Genomic DNA, 26,764 nt, shown 5'->3' with positions numbered 1-26,764 from the left:
ATGGTGTATCCTGTTTGCTAGGTTCCTCTCAGTCAGCAGTTGGGCAAAATAATTTTTTGAGGATGCACACAGCAACCTCTCAGGAGGACATGGTTTATCATATCATATTGGTCTAGAAGCAATCCACATGTTGTCATCTTCTGTGAAAACAAAAGAAGAACCTCTTTTCCAAAGCATCATATCTTTAGACCCAAATTCTGAAGACACTATACCTTTATAATATACATGCTGGATTAGCTTAGCAGACCACACAATGAAATGTCTTTCTGTACTTAGACCCTTAACAGTCAAGAAATTTAAAGAAAACACAATAATATATATAATCCAGACTCTCTGTGAATTTTTCCATTTTACGTGGCTGGTTTTTTTTTAATCTATGACTATCTGTACTCTGTCTCTTTAAAGACTTTACACTTTTTTAAAGCATTAACTTTATTTTATGAATCACTATACTTTTTATCTTTTTTCTTTCAAGCCTCCATACATTTATTCAACATTGTGACCCATTTAGAGGTCTTTTATGTCTGAATCTGTCCTATTGCATTGTCTGTAATTCTCTACTGTCTTGAAGAGCTTTTAAAATGGTAAACAGTTTGACTGCACCTACTCTGGATGTTGGCTCCACCTCTTTCCAATTTCAAAATGGTGGACGTACCATTTCTGCTAGCTCTGGGCCACCAGGGAAAATCCAGACTCAGAGAAGGCCTGTACAAGCATCCTCTACACTACTGCTTAGGGTTTTAGCTGGGGTCATTCCTGTGGATTCCTGAGAATTTTCCTAGTGCCGGGTTTCTCCCAACCCCATAATGACTCCTTCTATGAAGATATCTCTTTCATTTTTCTCCCATTCAATCCCTTCCCCAACTCAATTATCCCATTCCCTCATGTTCTTATCCCCATCCTCTCCCCTCTACTATCCCCTACCCTTAGTTTACCCAGGAGATCTCATCTATTTTCCCTTCCCAGGGAGATTAATGCAGCCCTCTAGGATCTTCCTTGTTACCTAGACATACATGGTAGGTACTCACTCCTAAGTGGATAACAGATGTAAACCAAAGGATAACCAGACTACAATCCACAGCTCCAGAGAAGCTAGGTAACCCAGCAACTCTTATGAAGGAAAACACTTAATTGGAATGACTTACAGTTTCGAAGGTTTAGTTTATTATCATGGGGGACATGGAAGCATGCTGACAGACATGGTGCTAGAGAAGGAGCTAAGAGTTCTGCATCTTGGTCCACAGAAAACAGAAAAGGCCTGTGTACACAATGAGTGTAGTCTGAGCATAGGAGACTTCAAAGTCCGCCCACACTCAAGGTTGCACACTTCCTACAACAAGGCCAAACCCACTCCAACAAGGCCATGCCTCCTAATAGTGCCACTCCCTGTGGCATATGGGGGCCAATTACATTCAAACTACAACAAACTCCAACTCATCTACTAGAAATCAGATGTGTTCTTTGTTTTAATATAAAAGCAATATTTAATTTTTAAGTATGTGAGATGATTTTAGAAATACTGAACAACTCACAAGTTAGAGATCTAGTTCACATGTGTGTATTATAGGAAAACTATTAGATCTCAACGAATAGGTTTATGTTTAAATTGGATACAATTGCTTTTCTAAACCTTTTAATTCTCTATTATTCATATGTTTAAAAAAAGTCTCCAGATCAGAGCCTGGAGAGCTAGCCTAGTCACACAAATAAATGCTTGCCACAAAAACATCAGGATCAGAGTTGCATCCTCAAGACCACACAAGAAGCCAGCCTGTGTGTACTTCTGGGGAAGCAGATTCCTGGGGCTCACTGGACAGACAGCCTCAGCTGATATTTGAGCCCCAGGTGCAAGTGAAAGATCTTGACTCAAAAAACAAACAAGCAAGCAAACAGGTAGATGACTCCGGATGCATGGCACCAGAGGCTCACCTCTGGTCTCTGCACATACGTACATACACACTCACACATATCCGCACCCATGTAGACCACAAACACACATAGCCAGACAAGCATCTGATACCTACAAATATTACAACTCTATTTTCATAATTCTATAAATAATATAATGAAGATACTATATAAATCAAGTGATGTGTTTTAGGGTAATAATAGCAACAATAACATATGGTCATATGGTCATCTGTATTAGAAAACCAGAATATAATTTGAAACATATCAAGGAAAAAGTACTTTGAGGTGTTTGATATGTGTTTATCCTTCTTGTTCTTCTTCCCAGGTGTTTCTCAGCACTAGAAGTGGTGCCTGGGTTCTAAGCCGCTCTTCAGGTGGTGGCTACCCTTTCAATATGATGCTCACAAGAAGATGTAATAATTTTATTGCACGCGTTCTGCCTTCATGTTTTATAAACTGGCGTACACAGAAGCAACTTAACCATGAGAATTATGGATTAAGCGTTGCAAAAGGGTACTTAAGTTTTCATTTCATGGGAAACCTTCGGTTCATTTTCACCATTTTTACTAATATATACAAAGTTCACATGTCAGTAGAGTTCCATACATGCATAGAGCATCTGCTATTCAAAGCTGACCTCCTTTTTTTCCTGCATCCTTCTTCTCTCTGATGTCTTCCCCACCTCTAGTAGCCACTATTCTGATTTTAGCTTCCACATACGGGAATGAAAGTGCAACAAGTTCCCTTTTTGTTTTAAGTCTTTATGTAACATACTCTTCAAGTCTCTCACCTTTTCTGAGCTGAAACAGTTCACTTTTCTTTAGGCTGAAAATACCCTGGGGTGTGTGTGTATGTGTGGTGTGTCATTTTATTCATGCATTTGTTGGTGATTATTGAGGCTGACTATACCTTAGCTATTGTGAATAATGCCACAGTTAAAACAGGCCATGCAGGCATCTCTTTGGAATGATGGTTTTATTACTTTTGGATTTATACCCAGAAGTGAGATAGACAGATGCTGTGTAGTCTTGGTTTTTTTTTAATTTGTTGTTTTTTGGTTAGTTTTGTTATTGGTGGTGTTGGAACCTCTCTAGGCTCTTTTCCGTTTTGGATGGAGCAGAGTCTACATTCCCACAAAGAGTGTGAGTAGTCCTTTTTTTCCATATCTTCACCCACGTGTTTTCAGAAAAACAATAGCCATTCTAACTGGAGCGAGTGAGCTTCTCATTGTGAGTCTCATTGGGATTTCTGATGGGGAGTTTTAAGTCAGCATTCCTCATTCTGTATTATCCAGAACTTTACATGTTCCATAACTACACTGTCTTACACGGCACTGTCTTAGTTCCTCCTGCTATGAGCTTATTTCCCTGGGACACGGCCCATAAAGCTCCACAGCAGTTCTTGAAACAGGCGTATTCTCTGTTTAGTAACAACAATAGTAAAGTCACAATGTTTCGAGAATAAAGGTAAGGATTAAAATTTCATTTCCAACTTGAAAGGAAATTTGATTTGGCTTTGAGGCTTCTTGAAAGTGCTCCACCCAGAAATGCAGTGTGCACAGCATTAGTGACCACAGATGGTTCACTCTCGCTGTGTGTGAGGATAAATGTCTGCTCTGACTGTGGTTAGAGGTGGGAATTCCTGAAATAACTCCAGAAACCGGGAGTTCCTGACATAATATTTCTTGATATATTACTCTATAGAATTATATATTGGGAAGAAAAAGAACTTTCAATTCATGTGATGTCATTAAATGTGATTATAATATATGCCTAACTCAAATATTCTTCAGCAACATCTATTTTAAAATATAAGGAAAGTAAGTGGCCAATGACAGTGTGACCTCTGTCAGTTTTATAAAGACCATGTGTCTCATGTGATTGTATAATAACAAAAATAGCCATTCGTGTAAATAGGTTAATAGTTTTTATTTTACACAAATAGTTTCCTACTGATATCCTCTTGACCTAATATAACTTTGGGGGGCCTGGGTGATATGGAACCCCAAGCTGATTATCAAATCTTCAGTTGTATATTCTACATTTATACTTTAAGCGTTTCTGTGCTATGGGTATAGCTCAGTGGTAAACCACTTGCCTGGCATGCGTGAGGCCCTCGTTCAGTCTCCTAAGAGGAAAAGGAAAAAATGGAAGAAAACGAAACAAAAGACTGCTCTAGAAGTGAATTCCAGTGGATCCAGTTAAAAGAAAGTGCTGGTTCACTGCCTGGGGGTAAAGTTCACTGCTGTCAAAACTGAGAACCCAGGTCCAGTCCCAAGAACACACAGGAGAGAGAACCCAGTCCCTGCAAATTCTCTCTCTCTCTCTCTCTCTCTCTCTCTCTCTCTCTCTCTCTTTCTTTTTCTCTATGCATGTTTGGTGTGTGTGTGTGTGTGTGTGTGTGTGTGTGTGTGTGTGTGTGTGTAATTTTTAAAAATGGAATGGCAAATCGAGTTAGGAAAGAGTCATTTTCCACATGCCTTCTACAAAGAGCACGGAAACAGCATGTTTTATAAACACAGTTATTGTTTATCAGATTGCCAACTTCATATTACACACTGGTCAACTCACTTCCTTGGCTTGGCAGATAATTTAAAACTGACTGAAGAAATCATTTGCTAAGGTCCCTTGTAGGTAACTATAGTGAATATGTTTCTCCTCGTTCAAAGGAAAGAATTAAAATTTATCGTGAATGATGAGCTACCAAGCTGCATCCTCTGTGGGAAAGTCACTATGAAAACTGGCATCAAGGATTTTTCAGAATCCTCTGTCATCTTTGAAGATGGGACAACAGAAGTCAACATTGATGCAGTGATCTTCTGTACAGGATACGAATTTTCTTTTCCCTTTTTTGAAGAACCTCTCAAAAGCCTTTGTACAAAGAGGATCTTACTATACAAGCGAGTCTTTCCCCCAAATTTGGAGAGAACAACATTAGCCATTATTGGCTTGATCAGCCTTACGGGGTCTATCTTAGCTGGCACAGAGCTCCAGGCACGATGGGCTACAAGAGTATTCAAAGGTATGTTTGCTCTATTTAAACACAAATGCATCAACCGAATCTTAAAGTTACTGTCCTGCCATTTACCTGGTCAAACAGACATGAGCTAAAGTAATATAAAGTAATATAAAATACTAGATGCTAACTAATGAGCAATTAATCATATATGAGTGCTACATTATATGTGATGTGTCTATGTCATTCCATCCGACTGAAGGTAAGCTATCTGATTCTGTGGATGGAATGAAGTTACACAACAGAGCTGATCAAATGTTTTAGATTAACTGATGTTTGAAGATTCCATTCTACTCTAGATCAGTCTTGCCTTTTGGCACTAAAAGCGAAATATTATATTGCTTCCAAAGAATGACATTGAAATAATACATCCTGCGATGAAATTCGAGGTCTCGAGAGAGTGGCTATCAGGTGGGGTAGAGCAGAGATGCAGCCTGCAGCCTAAGCTGTTCTCTCAGTCCCAAAGACCTGCAAGTAGGGATCAAAAGATCCTTGGCTTCACCACAGAAAGAACTTCAGGATGAGCCAGTATGAAGCAGGCCTGGAGTTTATCAAACAAGGCTCTTGGGAACAAAGTAAGGTACACACATCTGGCTTTTCAGAAAAGTAACCTTCACAGCAATTGTTAATTGTGCAGGAATTCTTATTTATTTATTTATTTATTTTTACTTAAAGATTTCCACCTCCTCCCCTCCTCCCCTTCCCTTATCCCTCCCTCTTCCCCTCCCCCTCGCCCTCCCTCTCAAGTCCAAAGAGCAGTCAGGGTTCCCTGCCCTGTGGTAAGTCCTAGGTCCTCCCCCACTCCATCCAGGTCTAGTAAGGTGAGCATCCAAACAGACTAGTCTCCCACAAAGCCAGTACATGCAGTAGGATCAAAACCCAGTGCCATTGTCCTTGACTTCTCAATCAGCTGTGCGGGAATTCTTGATTCTGATCTGGTGCAAGGCTTCAACCAGATCCCATGCCCACATCATTTTCCCTGTCTGTCTATCTTGTCTCGTAACTGTTCACACATGCTTATAAAAAATTTGATCCTGGTCATTACTCCTTGTCTGTTATTGCTTCAAGAAGCTAAAGGTCATGGAGATGCAGCTTGTGGGGTCCAGTCACAGACTGAAACTTATTAGCTTTGTAAAGATCTCTTAAGAGCTCAGGTCTTTCATCTATATAGTATTTTTTTTTTTTTTGGTTTTTCGAGACAGGGTTTCTCTGTGGCTTTGGAGCCTGTCCTGGATCTAGCTCTGTAGACCAGGCTGGTCTCGAACTCACAGAGATCCGCCTGCCTCTGCCTCCCGAGTGCTGGGATTAAAGGCGTGCGCCACCATCGCCCGGCTATATAGTATTTTTTTTAAGGATTTTCTAAATGGGTACTTTTTAAAAAAGCAATTAGCAGAGTACTGGACGCACCTTGAAAGTTCACTAGGCAATAACTGTAGCTCTTACTATTGGCATCTTACCACACCAGTTAAGTTGGCAAGCATTTTAAAGAACTCCAGCTGTGTTGTTTTTGAATATAAACAGCATTCACATTGGGACCAAACAGACAACCTTAATAAACAAAAACAATCACAAGTAATGTCACACTGTAATTGCAATAGACACCAACCTGCATTGAAAACCCATGCTTTGGGTTGAAGCATTAAAAAGAAATGCAGGTTCAGTTCCCAATACATATATGACAACTTATGACCAATTTCAAGTGATCCAGCACATACATAGAGCCAGACTCTCATACACATAAAATAACAAGTATATTTAAAGCAGTCTGTGCTCTCTTAAATTAATAAATATTCAATTTGTATTTATTTATTTATTTGACTCTGTAGGTGGCTCTGTTTAATATGTTTTGTAGTGCTGGAGTTGAACACAGAGCCTTGCATGTGCCCGGCAAACAATCTACCACTGGGCTTCATTCTCAGCTTTTATTTATTTATTTATTGACACAGGCTTTTACTAAAATTTTCAAGCTGCCTTGACTTGTGATTCTCCTGCCTCAGACTTTGAGCAACTCAAATCACAGGCCTGCACCACAAGGCCTGACTACAAAAGTCCTATTTGAATGGAAGGAGAGGATAAGACAAGCTTATGAGATCCTTATATTGCAGGAAAGGAATCAAAGCCTTCATTAAATTATCAAAAATTTGTATTGTTTTAAAAGACAATAAAAGTGATTTCACAGAACTATCCAAAAACATTAAAACCACAGAAGACACTTTAGTACCTAGTGTTGTTGGTGCACAATGAGCTGTAAAATATTTATTCAAATGATACAGTTGGCAAGACACAACTGGATTGGTTCATACCGTGTAAGTAATTGCACAGTCCACCAGAGAGCTTTTAACAGGCAGCTCAGTAGACAGTCTTGTTCGTTTTTGACAAGATAACAAAACCCTGGCAGAAAACCCAGCACAGATATGTGTCAGACCTTACTCTGAGGATAATGCAACATACCTTAGGGTTGCCAGTTTTTACCAGGCAGGCAGGACTGGTCAGAATAGGATGATGGACAGGGTGGATAACCAGGTCACAAGTATCTGAGGTCAGTAAGGAAAGCTGGGGGGGGAGGGAATAGCTAAGGGTAAAGTTCCTTACATAAAGTAGGCTAGGTTAGAGTTCCAAAAAAAACCAAAGGGACAGAATGAGATTTTATAAAGATTTATTTATTTATTTATTTATTGTGTATACAACATTCTACCTCCATGTATGCCTGCACACCAGAAGAGGGCACCAGATCTCATTACAGATGGTTGTGAGCCACCATGTTGTTGCTGTGAATTGAACTCAGGACCTCTGGAAGAGCATCCAGTGTTCTTAACCTCTGAGCCATCTCTCCAGCCCCCAGAATGAGATTTTAGATGCTAGGATCTAGGCTGCTAGAGAGAGAAAGGTCAGAGTCCATGAGATTAGACTAAAATTAAGATGAGCAGGGGCAGGGTTCAAGGTCTGCAACTGTCCTAAGAAGGAGGCTTATCACCTCTCTAGAAGCGGTGACACCTGGGAGGATGGAGCCCATAAATAAGGCTGACTAATGTCTCGTGCCAGCTCTAATCAAATCCTCAGAAAGGTTATAGTCTAAGAGTTAAGAAAGGTGCTTGGTGGTAATGGCACAAGCCTTTAATCCCAGAACTAAGAAGGCAGAGTTAGGCAGATGTCAGAGTTTCAGGCTGTTCTGGTCTACAGACTGAGTTGCAAAACAGCCAAAGCTACTCAGAGAAACCATGTTTCAAAAAACAAGAAAAAGAGAGAGAGAGAAAGAGAGAGAGAGAGAGAGAGAGAGAGAGAGAGAGAGAGAGAGAGAGAGAGCAAATGACAGAGAGGTCATATGAGTAAAGTTCTCAAGAGTTCAACCTGTATACAATCACAAGGACCAGCCATAGGTGGCAGAAAAAGAAAAAGAAAAAAGAAAAAAAAAGAAAAAAAAACATTTTTCCCAGAGAGCATATAAAGGATTATTTAAACATTTAACTGAAGCAACAATGGATAATCTGAAGCAAGCTCACCCCTATCCGCTACACCTGGGAAGAGCATGAAAACACATCACAGAACAATTCCATGCCTTGAAGAAACTAAGGTCATGAGACGCTGGTTCTCTTTAGTGTCTCACAAGTACTCAGTTTCCTAGTTACCCTAGATTCCTGGATCACCTTACAACAGAGATGGTCCTCACAGCATGCCAGAGAAAGCACCTCTGAGGCTGAGCACTGGCCACACAGGAGACTTCCCAATAAGAAAACTACCTCCTCTAACACAGTTGACCTCGCAGGGTTACAGAAGTGGGGCTCTAAATGTCAACCTTTAAACAACAAATGTCTTGAACACACGCACACACACACACACACAAGAACCACACAGGAGTGTTACACAATGGAATATAGGTTTGTTAAGAGGGAGAAGCAGGAACGTGGAAGTGGGTATGGAAGAACTCCAGCAACTGCTGGAGCAGACGTGATGTCTGGTGTAGGCGGCACAGCTGAGCATTAAGCCCCAGACACTCCTCTGAGAACAAGGCAATGAAGGTCCCTAGTTTATGGGATTTCGCATCCAGGATGTTCACTGTGTGATATAGTTCCACACCAACTTCCAAGATGGGAGCAGAGAGAGGCCAGAAATGAGAGGATGCAGAACTTAAGAAGAAGAGCTAATGTCTTTCCTGTTGCTTCTGGTCTTGCTCCCAGGGCTCTGTAACATCCCTCCATCCCAGAAACTGATGGCAGAAGCCACGAAAAAGGAGCAGCTCATTAAAAGGTATGAAGAAGGGTAGAGCTCGCTGTGGGAAAACATTAGTAAGTTGTGTGCAACTACCTGTGGCTCATGCCTCGGACCCTGTCTATCTGCCTCCCTTTCACAGGAAATCCAGTCTGTACGCATTTACTCCTCACTTCGCAAGATGTGTTTGTCTAATCTTCCACACTCCTTAAACTCGATGAGCACCAAAATTCAATCTCACTCCCAGATGGCCTCATCCTGGCCTGTGCTGTCTGCATATAAATTTTTTTGTGATGTTTTCTAGGCTGGGCTTCAGCTCCTGAATACAAGTAATGCTCACCCCCTCAGCCCCCACAGTAGCTGGGACTATTCCTTTCCTTGTCTATAAAATGCTTTCTGATCCTTTCATTCATTGACAACATCTTGTTTGGACAGACATGACTTAAGCCTCATGTCATGCTCAAACTCCCCAAGCTTTTTTCGTGAATGCTTTCTTTTCTTCTTTCTATAACGAATTTGCCCTAGCCAATATATTTGCTAAATAAACGCCCCCTCGCTCACTCTTTTTCATAGAAAACATTCCCAAAATAAAGTTTGATCTAATATAGCAATAACAAAATGGGAGAGTGAGGAGTAAATCTTATAACTCAATTATGTAGACCAGGGCTTGGTTGATGAATATTGCTTCTCTCTTTTGCCCATAGGGGTGTGATTAAAGATACTAGTGAAGACAAAATCAACATCATTTCCTACCTGGATGAGATCGCTCAGTGCATAGGCTCAAAACCCAACATCCCACTTCTGTTCCTCACAGATCCAAGACTAGCCTGGGAAGTTTATTTTGGACCATGTTCCCCTTACCAATACCGCCTAATGGGCCCTGGGAAATGGGATGGAGCCAGAAATGCCATCATGACCCAGTGGGACAGGATCATAAAACCACTGAAAACTCGGACTCTTCCTAAGTCCCCTGAGACTGCCACTCTGTCACGTTCCTTAAAAGTTTGGGGGGCATCTCTCCTACTTGCCTCTCTTATACTTTTCTATAAATCTTCACTTTTTCTTAAATTAGTGCAAGACAAACTGCAAGGAAGAGTTTTCCCTAGCCGTGTACTATGGTACATCCCCCAGAATCCATGAGTTGCTGCCCACTGTGACATTGGAGGAAGTATCTGGGGCACCCTCATAAACAGACTGGTTCTGCTCTCAAATACTGGGTCAGTTTTCATAGGTTGTGTCATCATAGAGCAAGACTGCCTCTTGTTTTATCACATTTCTGTGCATTTATTTGCCCTTCAACCTTCTACCATGTAAGGACACAGTACAAATCTCTCACCAGAAGCTGCTACTATGACCTTGAAACCTGGGACCTCACAAATCATGAGAAAATAAAATTCGTTTATTTACCCATTTCACGTATTCTGTTGTGGTAATGGAAAGTGACCTGAGATACCTAGTTCCTGGTTGCTGAGGTTTGATATCAGTGGTTGTGAGGGATGCATCAAGTCACGACAGTTCCACCTCAAGCGTCTGTGTATGCCGCCAGTCTTTCCCATCATATCTTTCAAGTTCATTTCCGGGAGTCTCTTACCAAAATTCCAGGACTTTCTACTTGGTCTCAGTACTTTCATTTGTATATTGCTTTCTAATATAGAGTCTGCCCCTCTACCTAAGGTTGTTCTAAATTAACCTATGGTGACTATTTCTAACAAAGTCCTGCTAGAAACAAGATGGAACTCAAATTGACTTCTTTGGGAGTTCTTGTATTTATTTTTATTATGGTGGATATGTGTGTTACATAGCATGGAAGGAACATATGTGTGCCATGGCACATGTGATGTAGACAATGGAAAGCTTGGCACACTGGGTCACCTCCTTCATTTTTGTGGGTTCGAGAGATGAAATGTAGTATGCCAGGCCTTCAATGTAAGTGCCTTGACCTGCTGAGCCATCTCACCAGCCTGTGAAGTTTTAATATAGAGATCAAGCTAAAAGATGTGGGCAGTGGAGGGAAATTGTGATGCAATACCTACCCCCCCCCCCGAGACTGGCAACAATGAGTTAACTTTCCTGGAACCTAAAGAAGTAAAGGAAGAAAGCAATTACTAAAATGAAAAATGTCTCCATGGAAAGAGACATCTAACACTTGCAGTAAGTACCCTTTAGCCAGGACATAAGGGCAAAACATGATGACCCCAAAAAATCAAAACCTGAGGGAATAAAGTCTCTTTCTCTAATCAATCCCTTGGCAATATTCCCCAGTTGTTTAATCCAACAAAAATCCAGAGGGCATGTCCTCCAACTGATATTGTTTAACAGTCTCCTATGCTTATCTTGCTGTGTGTGAACTTTTCATAAATTCCCAGACACAGAGGAACACCTGTAGGGTCAAGGAGCCAACTGGAGCAGGAAAGCAACAAATCCCTGAGCACCCTGACTCTGAACCCAGAGCCAGTGAAGGAAACACACCCTGGATCTGAGGTCTGAGCCAGGGAAAGAAACACCATTTGCCCTGAACCTAGACCCAAAGAAACATGCCCTGACTCTGAAACCATTACCAAAGAAACACACTTTGTCCCGAGAATCAGAGCCAGTAAAAGAAATATGCCCTGATCCTAAGATGAGAGCCAAAGGCTAAAAGGGACCAGTGAAAGAAACACAGTTTAACTCTGAAATCAGAGCCTTCTCTACCCTTGACCAACTAAACTAACCAATTACTGAGCACGGAAAACTAATCAATCCCTCTTCATCCAAAGAAGAGAGAGGGGAAAGCTCTGCCCCTAAGAAGCTCTATATAAGCCTCTCTGCCTGTTCCATTGAGGGCTGTCTTTTACTCCCCACCCCTGGTAGAGGCAGGCACTCTTCTGGATTCCTCCTTCCCAAATTAATCTTTTTCTCAAAGGAGACTGGGGTCACGATCTTCATTCGCCAGTGCAGAATATAACCTAGCTTGGAGGTCCCTTAGGGAACTGAACTGAAAAACCTCATTGGGATGCTCACGATCAGAGATTGAACAAGGCTGAGCAGAGCAGAACAGAAGAACCTTGCTGAGACTCTCAAGGGGGCTAAGCAAAGCTGAGTAGAAAAAGTAACAACTTTTCCCTGGAGCTGGAGGAGATTTCTACATTTCTAGAGGGGCTTTCTCTTTAGCAGAGTGTTAGCAACAGACGTAACAACTTAGGCTGAAGAAGAAGAAGCTGAGAGCTCTGCTAGGATGTTTCCTTAGAGGAACAGAGCAGAGTTTAGCTGAGGCGGCTCTCCAGAAGAATTGGGTTGCTATAGCCTATGGGGAGCGCATGCCCCACTATACCCAGTTTCAGGTAGTCTGGCTTTCTGACAAGTCAGGACACCTTTCCCTACAGGACTGAGCAGTCCTTTTGCGACTCCAGCCTCCAGAACTGTCTTATTTTGGCTCTTCCCCTCCAGAGCTGGCCTACTGTGGCTCTAAGTATAAGCTGACTTCCTGATAAGTCAGAATATCTTTGCAGCTCCAGAGCTGAAGCACTCACACTCCTCTACCTCACTCCTGCACAGTGACCACAGCTCACATACTATTCTGTTCTGTTCTTGTTCTTTTCTTGCTGTGGTGCCATAGTTTCATTTCTGTCCCTATGATAAAAGACCCTGTCAGAAAGCAATTTAGGGGAGTGTTTTTTCACAGTTCCACATTACAATGTATAGCAGAAAAGTTAAGTCATGCACAAAAATGTGTGCTCAACTATGTTTATAGCAGCATTGTTTGTCATAGCCAGAACCTGGAAGCAGCCGAAATGCCCTTCGACTGAAGAATGGTTGAGTAAAATGTGGTATATTTACACAATGGAGTACTACACAGCAGAAAAAAATAATGACATCTTGAAATTTGCAGGCAAATAAATGGAGCTAGAAAACATCATGTGAGTGAGGTAACTCAGTCCCAGAAAGACAATTATCATATGTACTAACTCATAAGTGGTTTTTAAACATAAAGCAAAGAAAACCAGCCCACAAATCACAATCCTAGAGAACCTAGACAACAATGAAGATCCTAAAAGAAACATACATGCATCTAATCTACATAGGAAGTAGAAAAAAGACAAGATCTCCTGAGTAAATTGGGAGCATCGGGACCTTGGAGGAAGGTTGAAGGGGAGGGTAGAGGCAGGAACGGGAGCAGAGAAAAATGTAGAGCTCAATAAAAATCAATTTAAAAAAAAAAAGTTAAGGCATGAACATAGGCCACTTTAGCCCTGAAATTCTATTTCAAGATGATTTTAAGTCATGTAAAAATAACAATTATAAGTACTTATCACATGTAAAACCACATGTTGTTTTGCTTGGAGAAGTTTGTGTTTTTTGTGGGGCTTTGTGTTGGGGAGCAATTTTGTTTTGGTTTTTGTTTAAGACATGGTCTCACTGTAGTGGCTTTGGCTGGCCTGAAACTCAGTGTGTAGCATGGGCTTGCCTTGAACTCCTACAGCAGCCTGCCTGATCGCTGTAATTTAAAAAGTATGCCACCGAGCCCAGCTACCACTTGACATTTTATATCTCATAATAAAGGATAGCTTCTTCTGAAATATCATTTTTTTATTCCAAGAACTACTTCATACAAAGCATTTCTAAATAAGTATTTCATTATTTGAGAAATAAACAGGGACTTCATTGGCTGACATTTTCATCCATCTTCGTTCTTCTGCCAACATCAATGCCTCACCTCAAATTAACTAAGCTTTGTAAACAAGCAAGGACATTATTCTCTAAGTAAAGGACAATCCATGGGGCAGTTAGCAGAACTGTAACTGCTCAGTCCACTGTGAGACAGGTGTACTGCTGACAGGGACTAACCAGGAGCAACCTGAGCTAACCAGAGCTAATGAGAATGGTACTTGCATTTCCGTCCCAGCTCCATCATGAGCCTGGCACCTTGGCCTCATTACTCAGCCTCAGTGTCATCGTCCAGAAAATGGTGGCACTGTCAACGGGCACCTGTCTGAGATGTGTAAAATGTGTGATTCCCAGTAAATTAACTGCTGATTGTGGCAGAATGATTTTCTATTCTCTTTATGAATATACTAGAAAACTACCATTCATTCACTGTTGTTTTTTCCCTGTTGTATTAACAGGAGGTGTAACTATCTCTTCTCAGGAATTCACCATTGCAAAACTTTCCAGCTAGGATTGCTCTTCTTCCCCTGGTCCCCATCACCACCACCTACAAGCACCCTCTGACATGCAACAGCAAGTGAACATTAACAAAGAAGAATTTGTTTTCAAGTATTCAAGTGGCCCTTCTTTTGCAGCTGGTTAATGTGTCTCAGTTCTTACTGACAACTCCCCAGTGCAAAGAGCAACTTCAAAACCAGCTAAAACTGACCAACCACAGATAAAGGTCTTTATCTATGCTATTGCTAAGTCTCTGCAAGTCCCAGAGGAAGGGAGAAGTACAGGGATGTCTTTATTAGCTCATTGTAACTTAAATATATCATATCCTGGCTTTTTTCCTATGCATAAATTTTCAAAGAAGAAATCAAAGAGAGAAGTAATAATTTTTTCGTGGTTTAGGCAGCAAGTAGGAGAGAACTCAGGGATCTGTGACTCAATAGCCCAGGCTATCTCACTGGCTGCCTTGAAGAGCAATGCCTTTGCCTCCAGTCACCTCCGTTTACCTGTGACTAAAGCCCCCACCTGAACACCTTGGCACTGCCTCTTCCAGGGAGCTGTCCTTGCTTAATCACTCCTCCTTGATAATGCTACACTTTGAACAGATCTCTAAATATTGTGGGTACCACATGCCATGACTTCAACACTCAAAGTACAATGGTGTAGGAGGTCCTTCTGTTTATGAGTTGTTTTCATTGGTTAAATAAAGAAACTGCCTTGGCCTTTTGATAGGGCAGAACTTAGGCAGGCGGAATAGACAGAACTGAATGCTGGGAAGAAGAGCAGAGTCAGGCAGATGCCGTGGTTCTCCTGCCTGAGACGGACACATTAATGGAGATGGGTTAAATCAAGATGTGAGAGTTAGCCAATAAGAGGCTAGAGACAATGGGCCAGGCAGTAATTTAACTAATACAATTTCTGTGTGATTATTTCAGGGGTTAAACTAGCAAGGCAGCTGGGACAAACAAAGCACCCCTCTTCTCCTGTTACAGTACAGATAGTACCAGGAAATGGCCATCATACTTTTAATCGATTTTAAAATGATAATCATAATCTCATAGCAATCCAAATACAGATGCTTAGGAAGCCAGGATAAAAACACAATCAATAACAGTCAGGGCAATATGTCTCTACTAGAGGCAACTGTCCTACCACACCAGACCCTGAATGCTCCAACAAAGCTGAAACATGAGAAAAAGACTTTAAAACCAACTGTATAAAGATGATAGAGTTCCTTAAAGATGAAATAAATAAATCCTTTAAAGAAAGTCAAGAAAACACAGTTAAAGGAAATGCATAAACTGTTCAAGATCTGAAAATGAAAATTAAATCAGTAAAGAAAGTATAAACTTATGGAATTCTGAAAATGAACATTATAAGAATTAGAACAGGAGCTACAGAGCAAGCTTCAGCAAAAGAATGCAAAGGATGGAAGAATCTGAGGTATTGGAGATATGATAGGAGACATGGATACATCTGTCAAAGAAAATGTTAAATTTTAAAATTCCTGATACAAAACATACAGAAAATCTGGGACACTGTGAAAGATCAAACCTAAGAATAATAGGAAAAGAGGAAGGAGAAGAAACCAAGGTCAAAGGTCTAGAAAAAATTTCAACAATTTCATAGAAGAAAACTTTTCTAAATTAAGGAGATACCAATAAAGGTATAATATGCATACAGAAAATCAGTGGACCAGAAAATAAAGTCCTCTCTCCACATACTAATCAAAAAACTAAACATATAGAACAAAGAAAGATTATTTGAGGCTTTAAGGGGAAAAGTCAAATATCATATAAAGGTAGGCCTATTAAAATCACACCTGACTTCTCAGTGGAGACTCTAAAAGCCAAAACAGCCTGACCAGATGTGCCACAGACTCTAAAAGATCACAGATGCCAGCCCAGACTACTATAGCTAGCAAAACTTTCAATTACCATGGATGGAGAAAATGAGATAGTCCATGATAAAGTCACATTTAAACAATATCTATCTCTAAAGACAGCCCTACAGAGGAGGCAAGAAAGGAAACTCCAACCTAAGAGTTTTAACTACACCCATGAAAAACACAGGAAATAAATAATATCACATCAACAAAACCAAAAGAAGGGAATCAGACACTCTCTTACTCACACATACACACACACACACACACACACACACACACACAAAGAACAATAACAACAAAAGAGTAGGAATGAATAACCATTAGTCATTGATATCTCTCAATATTAGTGGTCTCAATTATCCTATAAAAAGACACGGACTGACAGAGCGGATACAAAAACAGGTTCCAATATTCTGTTGCATCCAAGAAACACACCTCAACATCAAGAACAGACATCACCTCAAAGTTAAGGGTTGGGAAATATATTCCAAGCAAATGGACTAAGAAGCAAGCTGGTGTAGCCATCTAACAAAGTAGACTTTAAACTAAAACTAATCAGAAGAGATAGGGAAGAACACTACATACTCACCAAAGGAAAACCCACCAAGATAACATTTTAATTCTTTTTTTTCCCCCAAGACAGGGTTTTTCTGTGTAACAATTCTGGCTGTCCTGGAACTCATTTGAAGACCAGGTTGGCCTCAAACTCACTGAGATCATCTTGCCTCTGCCTCCCAAATGCTGGGATTAAAAGCCTGCACCACCACCACACAGTTGACATTTTAATGCTTAACAAATATGCCCCAAATACAAGGGCACCCAATTTTGCAAAAGAAACACTCCTACAGCTTAAATCACCACATAGACGCACACCCACACATACACACATACACACACTAATAGTGGGAGACTTCAACATCTCACTGTGATGGTGTGAATATGGCCCTCATAGCCTCATGTACTTTAATGTTTGGCCCATAGGGAATGGCACTATTAGGAAGTATGGCCTTGTTGAAATGGGTGTGGCCTTGTCAGAAGAAGTGAATCACTAAAGGGTGGACTTTGAGGTCTAATATGCTCAAGCTACACCCAATGTGGGACACAGTTGCTTCTGCTGCCTACAGATCAAGATGAAGAACTTTTGGCTCCTTCTACAGCACCATGTCTGTCTGCATGCCACCATGAAGAAAATGGACTAAACTTCTGAAACAGTAAGTCAACCCCAGTTAAATGTTTTCTTTTATAAGGTCATGGTGTCTCTTCACAGCAATAGAAACCCTAACTAAGACGCCCCCTTTTACCAATGTACTAGTTATCCAGACAAAAACTAAACAGAAAAATACTGTATCTGATTAAGATGTTATAAGACATATTGACCTAATAGACTTCCATAGAGCACTTGATGCAAACACAAAATAATATACCTACTTCTCTGCACCTCATGAAGCTTTCTCCAAAATTTATCACATACCTGGACACAAAACAAGTCTCACAGACACAAGAAAATTGAAATAACTCTCTGCATCCTATGAAACCACCATTGATTAAAACTGGATTTCAGAAACAACAGAAAGCTTACAAACTCATGGACATTGAACAGCTCTCTACTGAATGAAAAATGGGTAAAGCCAGAAATAAAAAAAAAAGAAATTAAAGACTTTCTAGAATTGAATGAACATTAATACATGGCATAATCAAACTTACAGTACACAATGAAAACAGTGCGAAGTGGAAAGTTCATAGCACTAAGTGACTACATTTAAAAAATGGAGAGATATCAGACTAGCAAGCTAACAGCACACCTGAAAACTCTGGAACAAAAAAAAGCATACCCAAGAGGAGTAGATGGCCAGAAATAATTAAACTGAGAGCTGGAATCCATAAAATATAAATAAAGAGCACAATACAAAGAATCACTAAAACAAAGAAGAACTCAAAGCATTGTTATTTGCCAATGATATGACAGTATATATAAGTGCCCCTAAAAATTCGACCAGGGAACTCCTTCAGCATATAAACACTCTCAGCCAAGTGACTGGATACAATATTAACTCAAAAAAATCAATAGCCCTTCCATATACAAATGAAAATGCACTGAGAAAGAAATCAGAGAAACAACCTTTCACAGTAGTCTCAAATAATATAAAATATCTTCAGGTGTTTCACAAATGTCAAGTCTTTGAAGAAAGGAATTGAAGGAGATATCATAAGATGAAAAGATGCCTCACACTCATGAATCACAATGATTAACATAGTAAAATGGCCATCCTACCAAAAGTTATCTGCAGATTAAACACAATCCCCATCAAAATTCCAACACAATTTATTACAGACATTAAAAGTACAATTCTCAACTTCATAAAAAAAATTCAGGATATCTAATCAACCCTGAACAATAAAGGAACTGCTGGAGGTCCCACCATTTCTGATTTCAACTTGTGCTATAGAGCTATAGCAATAAAAAAAAAAGCAGTGGTTTTTGAAAAAATAAACAGGCAAAATGATCAATAGAATCAAATTAAAGACCCAGATTTTAATCCAAACACATATAGACATCTGATTTTTTTAAAAATATTTATTTATTTATTATGGATACAATATTCTGTTTGCATATATGCCTACAGGCTAGAAGAGGGCACCAGACCCCATTACAGATGGTTGTGAGCCACCATGTGGTTGCTGGGAATCGAACTCAGGTCCTTTGGAAGAGCACGCAATGCTCTTAACCGCTGAGCCATCTCTCCAGCCCCCTAGACATCTGATTTTTAAAAATAAACCAGAAATTCACACTGGAATATAGACAGCATCTTCAACAAATGGTGTTAGCCATGCTGGATGTTGGCATGTAAAAGAATCCAAAGAGATCCAAACTAATCACTCTGCACAAAACTCAACTCCAAATGGTTCAAAGACCTCAACATAAAACCAGTTACACTAAACTTAAGAGAAGAGAAAGTGTGGGGAATAGCCTTGAATTCAGTTATTGTGGAATTGTTCTACCTTAAAACCCAGCTATACTGCTCTTGGGCATATACCTAAGGGGTGATCCATTCTACCAAGAACCAGAGACTAGATATCCCAGAGACCTAGAGTGAAAATAAAACACTATTATCTAAAACAAAATCAGATCAATAAAATAACTCCTAATGATATTCTGCTACACTCATAGATTTGTGCCTTATGTAGTCATCATCAGAGAAACTTCTCCAAGCCACAGATGGCAACAGATACAGAGATACACAACCAGACATTAACATGATGGGAGAGACTAAGTGGGAGGTCTCCATCACATCCCTCCCTTCAGGGTTCAGGAATCTTGTGGAAGGGAAGGTGAAAAGAATGTAAGAGCCGGAGGGGCTGGAGAACACCAGGAGAACAAGCCCTCTGGATCCACTAAGCAAGTCACACATGAACTCACAGACTGAAACAGCAAGTACATAGCATACATGGGTCTTCACCAGGTCCTCTGTGTATCTGTTATAGCTATTAGTTTAGTGCTTTTATGAAACTACTGACTGTGAGAACCATTGGGTCTCTGACTCTTGTGCCTGCTCTTGGGACTCTTCTCTTTCTGCTAGGTCGCCATGTCCAACTTTGATATGATAGCTTTTGCTTCATCTTACTATATTTTATTTTTGCCATGTTTGGTTGTTATATTATAGAAGCCTGTTCTTTTCTAATGAGAGACAGAAAGGGGGTGAACCCAGAGGGGAGGGGAGGAGAAGTGAAGGAAGGGGAAGAGAGGAAAGGGGAGATGGGGAGAAGCTGGGGTGAATATAAGGAGAAGAACTCTAATCGGAATATGTTGTATGAGAAAGGGATCTATTTTCAACAAAGGAAGAAATAAAAAAATTTCTTATTATATGGTTCAATTTTGCTGGATTCAAATTTATCAATGGCTTGGCATTTCCCCAATGTCACCATCATCAATTTTATGAACTTTTTCCTGTATTGCAGGCAATGCAGTGGCACTTTGTCCCCGATTTCCAATACATGATCTGAATTACCATGCAGTCAGATACAGATGATCAATGAGATAGTAACAAAATCTATGAGCACATTAGTTCTTACACAAAATAAATGGCATAGAATTTGCCTATAACCTATACACACTCTTCCATATACTTTAAGTCACCTCTACATTGTTTCTAATGCTTAATAAATGTAAATGGTGTGGGACAAAGCCTCTTTATCATAAGAGTTGTCCTAATTCACAGACTAGAGCCAGTGTTCCACTATCACTTCTCAATGGATTCTGTAACTTTGCATCAAAACCCTTCTTGTACTAATTTATAGCCATCATAATTTTAACACAATAGGTTATAAAGGGCCACTGAAATGAAGACAATATCTTTTTTCTACCTGATACATTATGAATATCTGATTCAGTGTACAAAGGTGAAACTCGATAAATATGTGTTCATTAATAAAGAAAATGTGCAACTGAAGATGGACGAAAAGGAGGTGGGTGGGTGAGCAGTTTTCAGGCGGATGGACAATAGGTGGGTGGACCAATGAAACTAGACTTTCGTCTCTCTTCCAAATTTCTCTAAATTCCTTTTTTAAGGTGATATCTGGCTAGGCTGGAGCTCACTATATAGACAGGGCTGGCCTTGAACTCAGAGTTCACAGAGATCACCTGCCTTTGCCCCCACCCCAAGTGCGGGTATTAAAAGCAAGCATCACCGTGCCCTGCTGCACAGTTTGTATCTCTCCCTGATACTCTTCACGAAGTTGGTCAAATCAGGATTTGCATGTTCTGATGACTGGAAGCTGTTCTAGAGGGGTAGATTTCCCCTTGGTGGCAGTCATTAATGAACCGATGTCCCAGTGCTTGCTGCTGTGGCAGCTGAGAGACAGCTTGCTGCTGACATCATAAAAGTTAGCCTCTGAAATGAAGGTAGGGCTCCACGGTTTACTTTAGAGCTCAGACCTGCTCTGTTTCGTTCTGCGTGAATTTCACACTACCACTGACACATAATGCCTTCTGTCCAGGTTGCAGAAAAACTTATCAGTCTCCATTGGATGGATTGTCATAAAGCCAGGCTGCCTTTCATTTCATTTCTTTTTCATGCATTTATTTACCATTCAGCCTTTCTACCGTGTAATGACAGCATTTACACAGCTTAACTCTTCAGGGAAAAATGTTCTCATTTGTAACTCTCATATTTTCTCATAGAATTAGCCTCACACATTTTATTTTATTATTTATATTTTATATAATTTTATTATTATCTTCACACATTTTTTCTGAGAGCGTATTTTAAAACCTGAAATTGATTCACATATGTGAGATGGTTTTTTATTATTCATTAAGAACCTGTGCCGGGCGGTGGTGGCGCATGCCTTTAATCCCAGCACTCGGGAGGCAGAGGCAGGCGGATCTCTGTGAGTTCGAGACCAGCCTGTTCTACAGAGCTAGTTCCAGGACAGGCTCCAAAACCACAGAGAAACCCTGTCTCGAAAAAAAAAAAAAAAAAAAAAAAAGAACCTGTGACATCTCCCTAGTCATATCTCTCTAGATAATTGACTTTAACTTACACAAATCTGAGATGGGGGAAAGGTCAAAGAGGCTGAGGCTGTAGCTCTGTGACAGAATTCTTGCTTAGATTCTGTCCTAAGCAAGATGTAAGATCCAGCCAGGGTTCTCATATGGAAACAAAAGAGAATCTTAAATAAAACTAATCAGCATGAGGGCCAGGGAGATGGCTCGGTCAATAAAGTGCCTACCTTGCAAGCAAGAGAATCTGAGTTTGATCCCCAGACCAGCATTAAAAAATCCAGTAGGTATGAATTTTTGTAACATGAGCACTGGGGAGGCAGAAACTGGTGGAGCCATGGGTCTGGCTAGTAGGTCACCCAGCCCATTTGGCAAGCTCCTGGCCACTAAGTGACCCTGTCTTGAAGAGAAGTAGATGATAGCTCAAGAACACCCCTCAGGGTTGTCCCCGAACCCCATAAACATGTACACCCACATACGCATCTGAGCACACTCATTCACCCATACATGCACACTAAAATGAATAGTAAAAACTGGAATGAGAGGTCGATCAGGTATGCATGCCCGTCACCTATGTGCAGAACAGGGGGAGAAGCATGAGGTTTGTGGGTTTGTCATCTGATGATACAGAATTCTTCTGGCAGTTTTCAATTTCAACCACACACCACAGTGAGAAGCAAAGTGTGACCTGCAAGCCATATGCTGTCAACTTAAGCGTGGGATGCAGCTGAAGATCCAATTTCTGTAATCCTTTAATCCTAATAACTGAAATAGAAATATATTCTTCCTAGAGAAGCTCAACTCCACTCCAGCTAACCTTAGCTGATCAAGTGTTTCGATGCAAGCCATGGAGTCAGGAGAGAGTTAGCAAAGCGTGGGTGCAGTAAATCCAGTCACGGGGAGAGATTATTATCCAGTCTGAACCTGAGCCTGATCGTGGACATTTATAAAGGATTAGAGAATCAGCTGTGAGTGCTTCCCCTTCCTCATTGAGAATGAAGACTTCCAGGATAATCCAGAAACCCATGACATCATTAAAAACAATTTGTCTCCTGTCAAGGATCACAGAAGCCATACAGAGTTCAGCATAAAAAACAGAGTTCAGATGAAATCATGCAACATCAAAAAATGGATCCAAACCAAACTTTGCAATATCACAGTCAAGGAAATTAAAATTAAACCAGTGTAAAAAAAATCTCATGTTCAATATCAAAACACCACCTCAAAGTTTATCATTGCATTTGTTACTCACCTTTCCTGGACAATTTCCAAAAATGCATCTGCTCTAAAGGAAACCCTTCAAGTGCAGGGAAAATTTAGTTTTTAAAAAATGTTAAGCTTCTCCATAGCAGTGGTAATCACAATGCAGCCATTAACTCTGCAGGAGAAGCACAAAAATACATACACATTTACACATAAGTTAACCTGGGTCACTTTATTTGTAATGAAGATGTCTCCTTCAGCCACCTCAAAGAATCTTACCTGGATGTGACAAATAGTTCAAAATATAGAATGACCCACTGGCAACAGCAAAAAAAATACTAACAGGCAAAAGCAGCAAAGATGAGTGATGGAGGAAGGTCATTGGCTAATTATAATAAAGAAACTGCTTGGCCCTCATAGGTTAAAACATAGGTGGGAGGAGTAAACAGAACAGAATGCTGGGAGGAAGAGGAAGTGAGCTCAGAGGACATGCTCCCCTCTCCCGGGCAGACGTACGCAGTGAAGCAAGCTGCCAGGTCAGACATGCTGAATCTTTCCCGGCAAGACCTGTGTTACACAGTTTATTAAAGATGGGTTGATCGGGATATCAGAATTAGCCAGTAAGGGCTAGAGCTAATGGGCCAAGCAGTGTTTAAATGAATACAATTTGTGTGTTGTTACTTCTGGTGTAAAGCTAGCCGTGCGGGAGCCGGGCTGTGGGAAGAGGCCCACAGCTCCTACTACAGATGAGCATCCAGAGAGAAGACAGAGAGAAGCAGAGACTCCAACCTAAACAGTCGAGACATCTCGGTCACACAGAAGAAATAAACCATTCTCAATAATACTTGAGAAACCCATCAGCAAAAACTGCCTGACCGAGGCCAGGTGTACTAGTGCACACCTGTGATTCTAGCACTTGGGAGGTAGAGGCAGAAAGACTAGGAGTTCAAGGCCAACCTAGACTACACAGTGACCATGAGGCCAGTCTGGATTACATAAAATGCTGTGTCAAAAACAAACAGACGAAAACAACACATCACTAACAACAAAAGAACTATGATCTACATATTCTGAGGGGTGAAGCTTATCGCATCTATGAAACAAGAACAATACAGAAGGCGCTTACAGAAATAGACATGGGAATGAAAGAAAAGTTCAGGAATTCTACAGAAAGTGAGACCAAAGATAAAATGATGAATCCTAAGAAAACTAAGAATGGGGTACCCTTCTAGGAAACAAAACATGGTTTTTGATTCGTCTGTTTCATTTGTTATTGCTTTTGTCTATAATGAGGATCAGATGTAGAGCCTCACACACAATCTATCTTCTAGTAGATTTCCTTGGAAATGGAACATCGGAATAAGAGGGCTTCCAGAAAGAGAAATGAACAATCGGGATAAAGTATCAAAGAAATAACATATCTTCCCAAGAAAACTGAAAGCCCAGATTGCAAGAGCTCACTGAAAACATTGAATGATGAGTGAAAAAAGTGTTAAGCAAAGCTCCTTGGAGTTCTTTTCCAGACACGTGAAGCTTACAAGTCTCGCTACAAGTAGTAGTGTACTGTCATGTAACTAGACACAAGAGTCCAGCTCAGAGAAGTCGCAGTCGAAGGCATGAATTGGGAAATATTTGCATATGAAAAGTAGTTGAAACCAAAAACACAATGAAACAACTTATGAAGCGTTGTGCATAATGACTAATACCTGTAATCTCACACTGGGAAGACTGAGAAAGGAGAATTACTTCAACTGCACAATGAGTGTTGGACCACTGTTTGGCTTTGCTTCCATATACACAATCCAACAGAAAGACTTTTTTTAGTGCTCAAGGCTGTCCACATTATACACACACACACACACATAGTATGAATGTATATGTTTATAAATGTATATAAAATATTAAGTGAGGTCACACAATCTCCAAAAGAAAAAAAACCTGCATGTTCTCTTGCATATTTGGATCCTATCTTATCACACACACACATACACACACACAGGACAGCATGTAGAACAAAGAACCAGAAAGGATAAACATTAGGTGATGAGGAAAGAATGAATTCAGGTAATGAATATTTAAATCACAGATGAGGACATAAAGTTAATTATTTTTAACTCTGCCCAGATTTTAATATTAATCCATTAGTTACTCTGAAGGAAAGCTGGAAATGGACCCACTTGGGACACATGAACATTAGCAAACAGCGCCCCCTGCTGACCTGGTTTTTAATGATGCTCTTGAAAAGTCACGAGATAGGATTAATGGGCAAGTCAGAAGAACATTTGATGATTCCCCAAGAAAAAAATAGTTGTTCTATTCATAGATCATGTTTATCCCCGGTATATTGTTGTAGAATACTATTTTCAGATGTGTTACTTTTTTATGCTGTGGAACATTGTTTAATGGTGCACAGATGTGTTGCATCTTTTAGGTTGCATTTCTTTAACTCTGTGAAGCTATGTGACTTTGCCTGTCTAAAACACCCGATTAGTTTAATAAAGAACTGAATGGCCAATAGCTAGTCAGAAGAGGGATAGGTTGATCTGACAGGCAGAGAGAATAAATAGGAGGAGAAATCTGGGAAGAGAGAGCCAGAGGATCAAGAAGCTAGAAAAGAAGGGCACAGCCAGACATGAAATAATAAGGAAAGAAAAGATATACAGAAATAGAGCAAGGTAAAAGCCCAGAGGCAAAAGGTAGATGGGATAATTTAAGATGAGAAAAGCTGTCAAGAAACAAGACAATCTAAGAGCAAACATTCATAAATAAGAATTAATTTCCATGTATATTTATTTGGGAAGTGGGTGGTGGGCCCCCCAAAAGTGCAAAAAATAAAATAACCAACTACATATGGCTGCCATGAAAAGTTGTGTTACTATCCCCTTAGTATTTGAGGTAAAAATCTACTCTGCCTTCTGAAGACCATTTGGCATATGAAGGAGCTATACCAAATCACACTAGATTGGCACATTGGTTGTTCCGAGATTAAATTACCTTGAGGAATTAACTTCAGAAAGGCTAATCTGGCACCTTTTACTATGTAGGGCAAGACATGCATTCTTTGGGGAGGAATGTTCTGCATACTAAAGGTACCCTGGACCCGCCTATTAGTAGTTCGTTGGAGAAAACTATACTCTGCTAAAAATTTGTAAGTCATCCTCCCTATAAAGTCTAATAGAAAAAGATTCCAGGAGTCAGTGTTAAAGTCAGTCATCTTGCTACCTCTCACCCCAATAATATATTATCCAACTTCAGATAGCCAGGAGGTAGCTGGATATTCAAGTGTGGAGCTGAAGGCAGAAGTCACAAAATAATTCCACACCAGTTCAGAATTATGAATAATAAAGGGTTATTTATTTAAGGGAAACTTAAGATCACTGTCCTAGATAACACAAATGTCCCAGTTTAGCTATAATTAGAAAAATAGACTGTGATCTTCCCATGTGAAAGAGGATAAACATCTATTTCATATTTCATGGATTGCATTAAGGTTGTTTTATTTACTTATTTTAAGCTTGGTTTTTATTTACCATTAAGAAAGATCAGTGGCTTGGAATCATAGTCCTGCAATCAGCAGCTATAAGCTATTGGCTTTAGCCAAATCTGATGACCATGTCAGATTGTGAGAGTTAGGGGTTGGAGCAAAAGATGAGGTAAATCCTCAGATTATATCTGATGAAATCCATGTATATACAGAATAAACCATAAATTGTATTAGATATAAAAATAAGTACTTTGTGGACTGGAACAGGTTTTCGAAGACAGAATGAACTCTAGGATGGCCTATTGGGTTCAGAAAGAAATGTAGAAAAGAAGAAAATAAAGCAAATGCTACCGTAGATCAGCTTCCAGAGAGGCTGGCTCCAGATGCAGACAAGGCTCTAGGTAAAGCCCTATGGAAA

The 26,764-nt window shown here is 40.2% G+C and overlaps 1 protein-coding gene across 5 annotated transcripts in view; it reads left to right on the top strand.

Moving 5' to 3' along the window:
- The window catches only part of LOC101991873 (dimethylaniline monooxygenase [N-oxide-forming] 4-like), a 56,778-nt gene extending 46,238 nt beyond the window's left edge, over nucleotides 1–10,540 (top strand). For all 5 annotated transcript variants that reach the window (XM_013352548.2, XM_005363972.3, XM_005363971.3 and 2 more), the window contains 4 exons: nucleotides 2,237–2,424; nucleotides 4,580–4,932; nucleotides 9,102–9,171; nucleotides 9,837–10,540. In XM_013352548.2, coding sequence (XP_013208002.1) covers nucleotides 2,237–2,424; nucleotides 4,580–4,932; nucleotides 9,102–9,171; nucleotides 9,837–10,272 — 1,047 coding nt within the window. In that variant the 3' untranslated portion in view covers nucleotides 10,273–10,540. The remainder of the gene's footprint in view (nucleotides 1–2,236; nucleotides 2,425–4,579; nucleotides 4,933–9,101; nucleotides 9,172–9,836) is intronic.
- Nucleotides 10,541–26,764: the final 16,224 nt, after the last annotated feature.

Source organism: Microtus ochrogaster (genome assembly GCF_000317375.1).
Source record: "Microtus ochrogaster isolate Prairie Vole_2 chromosome 6 unlocalized genomic scaffold, MicOch1.0 chr6_random_2, whole genome shotgun sequence".
NCBI classification, from domain to species: domain Eukaryota; kingdom Metazoa; phylum Chordata; class Mammalia; order Rodentia; family Cricetidae; genus Microtus; species Microtus ochrogaster.
Note: the sequence above shows the minus strand (reverse complement) of the source record. Positions and strands in the feature narration are given on the sequence as shown.